The sequence below is a fragment of the Mandrillus leucophaeus genome, unplaced genomic scaffold (genome assembly GCF_000951045.1).
Source record: "Mandrillus leucophaeus isolate KB7577 unplaced genomic scaffold, Mleu.le_1.0 Scaffold53, whole genome shotgun sequence".
NCBI lineage: Eukaryota > Metazoa > Chordata > Mammalia > Primates > Cercopithecidae > Mandrillus > Mandrillus leucophaeus.
The window spans coordinates 1,787,418-1,797,647 of record NW_012105697.1 but is presented as its reverse complement, the minus strand read 5'-3'; the positions used below and the strand labels follow the sequence as shown (position 1 = coordinate 1,797,647).

The 10,230-nt window shown below is 43.3% G+C and overlaps 1 protein-coding gene across 1 annotated transcript in view; it reads left to right on the top strand.

Moving 5' to 3' along the window:
* Positions 1 to 5,942: 5,942 nt before the first annotated feature.
* The window catches only part of NLRP9 (NLR family, pyrin domain containing 9), a 35,461-nt gene continuing 31,173 nt past the window's right edge, over positions 5,943 to 10,230 (top strand). Inside the window, exon 1 of the mRNA XM_011997029.1 lies at positions 5,943 to 6,222. Coding sequence (XP_011852419.1) covers positions 5,943 to 6,222 — 280 coding nt within the window. The remainder of the gene's footprint in view (positions 6,223 to 10,230) is intronic.

Genomic DNA, 10,230 nt, shown 5'->3' with positions numbered 1-10,230 from the left:
CTCTTCCAGAAGGCATTGTCTCCTCCTTTTGTTTTTTCTAAACTTGAATTAGAGATACAGTAAAGTGGAGGTCTTGAAGAGCTGAGGAGAAACAATGAAAGTATCGAAAACTGAAGGTCCATTTTCCAGACTCGGTTTGTTGGTTCTGATTGAGGGATTCAGGTAACCTGGGGAGGCAAATAATAAAAAAACGAATCTCAGGCAGTGAGGAGTGAAGTGGGGAGAAGGAAGGTTGAGACCTGTTGATTTGGTGACTTGGCTGATGGGTTTCGAAGTAATATTTTCTCAGCCAGTTCTAGGATGTCCTAATTTTATGCTAAACGACATATTCATCCCGTTGTCAGTAATGTTTGCTTTCGTGAGAGTAGGGGTGAGCCAGGGGTAGAATCTGGGAGGAATGAGGAGATTGTGCCAGGGACCTTAGATGGCAACAACACGAAATGGTAGTGGGTGGCGGAGCCTAGTTAAAGTCTGTGAGGTGCTAGGATGCACCGGCGAGGGTCTCTCTCCCTTATCCGGACTCCGCAGCTGGAAGAATGAGGCTGATGAAACGTCAGCACGGGAGAAACGCGGGAGATTCAGTGTCTGCAGAGGGAGGCTTCCCCTAGGGCAGGGAGGAGAAAGGAATGTTCACAGAAGAGACTGAGGGGATGTGAGGGATTTTTTCTTTCTTTTTTTTTTTTTTAAACTTTTGCTGAAATATACATAAAATTCACCATCTTAACTATTTTTAAGAATACAATTCGGTGGCATTAAGTACATTCACATTGCTGTGAAGTCATCACCACCATCCCTAGAAGCTGTTCATACCAAACTGAAACTATGCAACGTCCATCAAACAACTCCCCGTTTCCTCTCCTCCAGCCCCTCTAGTCTCCCTCTGATTCCATATAATGGTCCGACTGCACCATAATATTGTCCCATTACTTAACTGTTCTTTTACTTATGAATATTTAGGCTTTTTGCCTTCAACAATTATTTAAAAGGCTGCATTGACCATTTGTGCACACAAAACTCTGGGCACATTTGCAAAGGCTACTTTGGAATGGATAGCAGGGAGTAAAATTGTGGGGGTGAAGAAACTCTTCATTTTCCATTTTACTAGAGGTTGCCACATTTTCCTCCAAAATTACATGCATTTATATTTCTTCCACCAGTGTTAAATATCCATTTCCCCATATATTACGATGAAAATTATGTATTTATTTATTTATTTGTTTGAAACTGAGTTTTGCTTTTGTCACCCAGGCTGGAGTGCAATGGCATGATCTTGGCTCACAGCAACCTCTGCCTCCCAGGTTCAAGCAAGTCTCCTGCCTCAGCCTTCCAAGTAACTGGGATTACAGGTGCCTGCCATCACACCCTGCTAATTTTTTGTAGTTTTAGTAGAGTTGGGGTTTCGCCATGTTGGGCAGGCTGGTCTTGAACTCCCGACCTCAGGTGATCCAGCCACCTCCCAAAGTGATAGGATTACAGGTGTGAGCCACTGTACCCAGCCTATAGATTTCAAATCCGAATGGAAAACGAGCTTCTAGGAAATTTTTCCTATTTTTAACAGCCATTTAAGTTTATTTCATGAAGTTTTTCCATTCCTTTCTCAATAAGTTAGCTTCTTACTTGCCTGTTATATTAAAATGTACACCTAAAATTTAACAATGGATTTCCATGCTTTTGCCTTTATTTTCTAATTTTATTGTGATTGTTGAATGAGACCAGTGATCTCTGATTTAGAATGCGTGTTTCTCTTTCAGTTTTTATTTATGCCCAAGATAAGGTCAAATTTAGTAAATGTCCCATGTGTGCTTGAATGGAATGTACATATTTGATTTGTAATGAAGCACTTTCCCATTAAAAAATATATACATATATTTCATATACATACGCCACAAACTCTTTCTTGTGCATTACCTAAATTATATATTAAATTTTTTGGTTTTGCTTGGTGTGGTGGCTCTGGCCTGTAATCTCAGCACTTTGGGAGGCCGAGGTGGGAGGATTACTTGAGGCCAGGAGTTTGAGACCAGCCTGGGCAACATAGCAAAGACATCAGCTCTACAAAAATAAAAAAAAAAAGTTAGCTGGGCCCGGCAGTGTGTGCCCGTAGTCCCAGCTCCTTGGGAGGCAGAGGTGGGGAGATTGAGGAGGTCCTTGAGTCCCAGTGGGTGTGGGAGGGGGGGCCGGTTGAGTATACAGGGAGCTATGATTGGGCCACTGAACTCAGCCTGGGCACAGAGCGAGACCTTGTCTCAAAAAGTTTATTGTGGTAAAATAGACATAATACAAAACTTAACCATCTTACCTGTTTTTAAGTGTACAGTTCAATGGTGCTAAATACATCTATAATGTTGTGCAAGCATCGCCATATCCATCTCTGTAACTGTTTATCTTATAAAACTGAAACTGTCCTCATGAAACAATAACTCCCCATTTTCTTCTTCAGCCCCTGGCAACCATCTCATTCTACGTTGTCTCTGTGATTCTGGCCCCTTTAAGTACCTCAGATACGTTTAATAAGACAGTATTTGTCGTTTTGTGACTGGTTTATATCACTTAGTACATGTCCTCAAGGTTCATTCCTGTCACAGCATACATCAGAATCTCCTTCCTTTATTTACTTATTTGTTTTTTTCAGACGGAGTCCCGCTCTGTCACCCAGAGCGGAGTTCCATGACGCAATTTCCTCTCACTACAACCTCCAACGCCCAGGTTCACGCCATTCTCCTGCCTCGGCCTCCTGAGAGCTGGAACTACAGGCACCCGCCACCACACCCGGCTATTATTTTTTATTTTTTATTTTTAATAGAGATGGGGTTTCATTGTGTTGATCACGCTGGTCTTGAACTCCTGACCTCAGGTGGTCCACTGACCTCAGGTGTTCCACTCTCCTCAGCCTCCCAAAGTGCTGGGATTATAGGTGTGAGCCACTGAGCCTGGCTTCCTTTTTTTTTTTTTTTTTTTTTTTTTTTTTTTTTTTTTTATTTTTTTTATTTTGTTTTTAAATTTTTTTTTTGAGACGGAGTCTCGCTCTGTCACCCAGGCTGGAGTGCAGTGGCCGGATCTCAGCTCACTGCAAGCTCCGCCTCCCGGGTTTACGCCATTCTCCTGCCTCAGCCTCCCGAATAGCTGGTACTACTTTACTGGGACTACAGGCGCCTGCCACCTCGCCCGGCTAGTTTTTTGTATTTTTTAGTAGAGACGGGGTTTCACCGTGTTAGCCAGGATGGTCTCGATCTCCTGACCTCGTGATCCACCCGTCTCGGCCTCCCAAAGTGCTGAGATTACAGGCTTGAGCCACCGCGCCCGGCGCTTCCTTCCTTTTTAAGGCTGTATAATGCTGTATTTATAGACCACGTTTTGCTTTTCCATTCATCTGTTGATGAACACTTGGGTCTCTAAGGCTCCTATGAACATAAGTGTCCAGATAACTCTTTGAGAGTCTGCTTTCAATTCTTTTGGGTTGCTGGATCTTACGGTAATTCTGTTTTTATATTTTTCAGAAAATACAATATGGTTTTCCGCAGTGGCTGAAACATTTAACATTTATATGTCACTGGGATATAAGGGTTCCAGTTTCTCTGCCTTCTCATTGACACTCGTGTTGATTTTTTTGTTGTCAGTAGTTACCATCTTAGTGGATGTGAGGTATTATCTCATTGTAGTTGTGATTTGTATTTCCCTAATGGTTAGTGAGGTTGAGCCTCTTTGTATGTGCTTATTGGCTATTGGCCATTTGTGTATCTTTGGAGAAATGTCTATTCCAGTCCTTTTCTCATTGTTAATAAGATTGTTTTGTTATTGAGTTTTAGGCATTCCCTGTAATCTGGAATTTAATCCTTTGTGAGATACATGCTTTGCAAATATTTTCTCCCATTCTGTTGGTTGACTTTTTACTCTTTTGATATCATCTTTGTTTTTGAGACAGAGTCTCCCTCTGTCACCCAGGCTGAAGTGTAGTGGTGCAATCTAAGCTTGCTGTAGCCTCCGCCTCCCGAGCAGCTGGGATTACAAGCATGCACCACCACGCCTGGCAAATTTTTGTATTTTTAATAGAGACAGGGTTTCACCATGTTGGCCAGGGCTCTCAAACCCCTGGCCTCCAGTGATCCACCTGCCTCGGCCTCCCAAAGTGCTGGGATTACCGGCGTGAACCACACTGCGCCTGGCCGATACTGTCTTTCGATGCACAAAATTTTAAAATTTGTATAAAGTCCAGTTTGTCTATTTTTTCTTTTGTCTGTGTCATATTCAAGAAATAATCGCCAAATCTGTGTCTGGAAGCTTTTGCCCTACGTTTTCTTCTAGGAGTTTCACACTTTGAGCCTTCCGTTTAGATCTTCAGTCCATTTTGCATTCATTCTTGTTTGTCGTATCGGGGGTCCACATTTATTCTTTTGCATGTGGCCATAGATGGTATGTAATCTTCGCTAATCGTTTGTAATTATCTGAAAGGTATATTAGCTCGGATACAATGATATTGTATTTGTCATTATCTCCTTGTGTGTAAAATGATATTGCCAGGTGCACATATGCTCATGAATTCTAGATCTTGGGGAACTGAATCTTGCTGTTCCAAAATTCTTCGTCCATTTAGTACTTTCTAGCTTGAGTGTTTTTCAATGCTGATATTTTTATACTATTAATACTTTGTTGGGTAAGAATTTGCCGGGCTTTTTCTTCTTCTATTTTACTTTTCTGTGTATTTTCTAGGATTCTCTTATAAACAACATATAGCAAGATTTTTATTTATCCAATGTGAGTCTATATATTAGTAAGCAATTTTATTTCATTCATATGTGTTAAAATTATACTGAGGCTGGGTGCAGTGGTTCACGCCTGTAATCCCAGCACTGTGGGAGGCTGAGGTGGGTGGATCACGAGGTCAGGAGTTTGAGACCAGCCTGGCCAAGATGGTGAAACCCTGTCTCTATTAAAAATACACACACAAAAAGAAAATTAGCCAGGCATGGTGGCAGGTGTCTGTAATCCCAGCTACTTGGGAGGGTGAGGCAGGAGAATCACTTGAACCTGGGAGGCAGAGGTTGCAGTGAGCTGAGGTCATACCATTGCACTCTAGTCTGGGCAACAAGAGTGAAACTCCGTCTTAAAAAATAAAATAATATATTTTATATATATATATGGTGTTATTTTTGTCACCTGTCTCATTTTGTCTAGCATATATTTCTACTTCATTTCCTGTCTTCTGTTGAATTGCAATGATTGTCTGGAGGGTTTCTAATAGTAGGAAAGTTCACCATTCTGTGTCTGTCCGAGTTGTTAGTCTGCAAATGCTAACCTATAATAAATCTTTTTCCTTATCTACTGTAATTAGAAGGCATATACCCCCAAACAAGACCAAAAAATCTAAATTTGCTTTTATATCTTCTTCCTTTATTTTCATCTTCCTGAATATGATCATCTGTAATTTTAATATCAGTTCATTTTTTTCATTATGAAAATTGGATTAGACTAGACTAAGTATGGGAAGGTTTATAGAGCAAACAAACTCACAGAATGCTGGTAGGAATGTCAGTTATTATATCCAGAAGGGAAAATCATGGAGCATTATGTAGCAAACATGGTGACCTGTGTGTGCTGTTTGACCTGTAATTTATAAATCTGGAGAAATGTGTGCTTGTATGTACCAAGCTACACAGAAACGCTTGTTCATGAAAGCATCATTTATGTCAGACAAAAACAAGACACTTAAATGGCAGTCAACGCTACCATTCACATGAATTTGTTTGGAAAAAAGATGAAGCTTCTTCCCTAGATAATGTTTGATGCAAGATGTGTATGATGATATCAATAATTTTGAGCTGCTTTCGGCTGCTGAAACTTAACTCTGTAATCATATCATTCTTCTCCAGGTATCATTTATTCTTTATTTTTAAGGATCTTTTTTTTCCCTCTGGAGACACGTGAGCTCACAGTCCTGGGGAGATATGGCAGAATCTTTTTTTTCGGATTTTGGCTTGTTGTGGTATCTGAAGGAGCTCAGAAAGGAAGAGTTTTGGAAATTTAAGGAGCTCCTCAAACAACCTTTGGAGAAATTTGAACTCAAGCCAATCCCCTGGGCTGAGCTGAAGAAGGCTTCCAAAGAAGACGTAGCAAAGCTGTTGGACAAACATTACCCGGGAAAGCAGGCATGGGAGGTGACACTGCACCTGTTTCTACAGATCAATAGGAAAGATCTCTGGACGAAGGCCCAGGAAGAGATGAGAAGTAAGTGCTGGATGAAGGGGCGAGGACCCGGGTGGGGGAAGGCTGGTGTACTGGGAACAAGGCGATATCGTTGTTGAATGAGTGGCCATCCCCTCCATCACGTGAGAATGTGTGTGGGCCAAGGTGAGAGTTGAAGGCAGGAAAAGAGTTGCAGGCCAGGGCCGTTCGTACGTGGGCCAGTGATGAACTGGGGACGGATGACGTCCTGATACAAACCATTCACCTAAGGAGTGTCTTCCCATTTTCCCACCCCAAGTAGAGTCGTTGTTATGGGAGATGAGTGGCCAGTTAGTGTCTGCATTGCCAGGTCTACTGAGATGGAATTCTAGTATGGTAGTTGCCTTCTTTTCTATTTTTTATTTTTGTTTTTGAGACAAGGTCTTGCCATGTTGCTCAGGCTGGTCTTGAACTCCCAGGCTCAAGCAATCCGCCTGCCTAGACCTCCCAAAGTGCTGGGATTACAGGAGTGAGCCACCGTGCCTAACCGCCTGTCTTTGTTGACCAGACATCTACCAAGGAGTAGGTAGAATCTTAATATTTAAGACAGTCACAGACAGCGTATGTCCCAGGTACTACAGGAAGCACTCTTGCGAGCTTGTTTGGAGGTTCTGGTAGGGGTGCACAGCTTCTCTTCTGCCCGTGCCCGAAGAACAGTCGTCTTCTATGGGGGAAGGTTGTCATCGCCTTTGACCCAGGGCAGAGCTTCAGAACGGACGCACATGGAGCAGCGAGGGAGGAAGCGGACACCCGCCCAGCCGACTTGATCAGCCAATAGCCCTGGCGATCAATGGGGTGACACGTCACAGCCAGGTTGCCCTCATGTCCTGGAAGCACTCTTTCTGCAGAATGTCTTTTCATTCTCATCACAACCCAGGAAAGGTTTACAAGCGAGAAAACCGGACAAAACGGTGTTCCCATGTGTTACGTGACTTTTCCAAAAGTGACAGGTCTGACTCCAACCCAGTTCTACTGGACTCATTGATGGGGTCTACACCCTCCTCTGGGGGGATACTTTAGAAAAACTAAATATATTCCCTATTAGGTATCTAGTAATTAGCGTTTGTTTCTGATGATTGTTATCTTCTCCCTTTACTTCTGAGTTGAATCAACTTCTGTTACATCGATTTCTGTTTTGTTCACGTTTGTTCTTTGTGTTGGTAATTCTAATTTGAGACCTTATTTCATATCCCCACATGCTTGAGGGTATTTTATTTGGTTTGGAATTGCTTGCTGTGTTTTTTGGTTTTTTGTGTGTTTTTTGTTTGTTTTTTGTTTCTTGGTTTTTGTTTGTTTTTCAGATGGTGTCTTGCTCTGTTGCCCAGGTTGGAGTGCAGTGGCGTGATCTCGGTTCACTGCAACCTCCGCCTCCCGGGTTCAAACGATTCTCCTGCCTCAGCCTCCCGAGCAGTTGGGATTACAGGCATGCGCCACCACACCCAGCTAATTTTTGTATTTTTAGTAGAGACGGGATGTCACCATGTTGGTCAGACTGGTCTCGAACTCCTGACCTCTGGTAATCCGCCCGCCTCGGCCTCCCCAAGTGCTGGGATTACAGGTGTGAGCCACTGAGCCTGGCAGTTTGCTTTATCTGTGTGGTTCGTGTCTTTGACTTTTCTGCTGATTAATGTTCTATGTTGGCGGATGAAAAAATGACCGAGTCAATGTCTGAACTGAGGGTTTCTCACTTCAGACGCTGAGGTCCTAAATGTTATATTTCATCTCTAAGATATGACCTTTTTTTTTTTTTTGAGATGGAGTCTCACCCTGTCACCCAGGCTGGAGTGTAGTGGCACTATCTCAGCTCACTGCAAGCTCCACCTCCCAGGTTCACACCATTCTCCTGCCTCAGCCTCCCAAGTAGCTGGGACTACAGGCGCCCGCCACCACACCCGCTAATTTTTTGTGTTTTTAGTAGAGACGGGGTTTCACCGGGTTAGCCAGGATGGTCTCAATCTCCTGACCTTGTGATCCGCCCGCCTCGGCCTGCCAAAGTGCTGGGATTACAGGCGTGAGCCACCGCGCCCGGCCGACATGAATATTTTTAAGGTGACCTTTTCATTGTAAGAGAATGAGAGCAAGCCACTAAGTGCTGTCCCCTGAGTTGCTGGAAATAGGGGTCAAAGGCTTCATTTTTCTTGCCTTTAATAAAAAAAAAACTTTAACATATAGATTTTATCTTTTATTATATCTTTGGTGCCTATATTTCTGGTACATCATAGATATACCACAAATAATGATAAATCATTGGGTTTTGTTTTTTGTTTTTTGTTTTTCTATTTTTTTGAGACGGAGTCTCACTCTGTCACCCAAGCTGGAGTGCAGTGGCGCGATCTTGGCTCACTGCAACCTCCGCCTCCTGGGTTCAAGCGATTCTCCTGCCTCAGTCTCCCGAGTAACTGAGACTACAGGCACTCACCACCACGCCCGGCTAATTTTTCTATTTCTAGTGGAGACGGGGTTTCACCACTTTGGCCAGGATGGTATCGATCTCTCGACCTCGCGATCCATCCGCCTCGGCCCCCCAAAGTGCTGGGATTACAGGTGCGAATCATCAGTGTTAAATAACTTTGCTTATGAATTTTGTCTCAAAAAACCTTCGATGTCAGCAAATGTTTATTATGGGCAAATATAGAAAGTGAATAATATAATGATAAATACATCCAATTAAATAGCATAGGGTTTTGCCAGGCGCGATGGCTCACGCCTGTAATCCCAGCACTTTGGGAGGCCGAGGTGGGCTGATCATCTGAGGTAAGGAGTTTGAGACCAGCCTGGCCAACATGGTGAGACCCTGTGTCTACTAAAAATACAAAAATTACCCACGCGTAGCGACACACGCCTGTAATCCCAGCTGCTCGGGAGGCTGAGGCATGAGAATCACTAGAACCTGGGAGGCAGAAGTTGCAGTGAGCCAAGATCACATCACTGCACTCTAGCCTGGGCCACACAGTGAGACTCTGTCTCAAAAATTATATATATATTTTTTAAATAAATAGCATAGGGTTTTGTGATGAAAAATGTGCATGAATTTAGAAAGATGTCCATAATACATTATTCAGTCAAAAACCATGTTTGAAAACAGTGTATGCAGTATAATTCTACTATAGAGAGAAAAATCGGGCAGAAGAAAAATACAGAGTAATACAGACACAGATTAAGCTATGAGCCATGACTACCTACATTGATGAAATTTTTGGAATGACTTTATTTCCTTTCTCTTTATCTGCATTTTTTTTTAATTTAATTTTTAATAGACATGGAGTCTCACTATGTTGGCCAAGCTGATCTCGGACTCCTGGCCTCAAGTGCTCCTCCTGCCTCAGCACTCCCAAAAACGCTGGAATTACAGGCGTGAGCCACCGTGCCTAGCATGTATGTTTTAAATTCGAGACAGTGTTACAATATTAACTTTGTACAAAGACAGTCACTGCCCAGAGACTTAAATAACTCCTGTGCGGTGATGTTAAAGGGATACAGTGGAGAATAAAGTGGATGCTGTTCCCTCCTGTGGTGTCCACAGTCAGCGTGCAAGGAGAACAAAGACCATCGCTGGAACCGTCCTTGCCTTTGTGAGCGACCACAGGGCCCCTTTGCAGTCTACTTCCTTTCAGTCCCTTCCCCAGACTCAAGATTTTTCTGAAATTTGAAAACTCAGATTCTAAACAGGATTTTAATTCTTCTCCCTTCCCCATTTCTCATCACTCATCAGATAAACTTTGCATAAAATGACGTATTTTGTGTCTGGGCGTGGTGGCTCACGCCTGTAATCCCAGCACTTTGGGAGGCCGAGGCGGGCAGATCACCTGAGGTCAGGAGTTTGAGACCAGCCTGGCCTACATGGTGAAACCCCAACCCTATTAAAAATACAAGAATTAGCCGGGCATGGTGGCACATGCCTGTAATCCCAGCTACTCGGGAGGCTGAGGCAGGAGAATCATGTGAACTCAGGAGGCAGAGGTTGCAGTGAGCCGAGATGGCGCCATCGCACTCCAGCCTGGGGGACAAGAG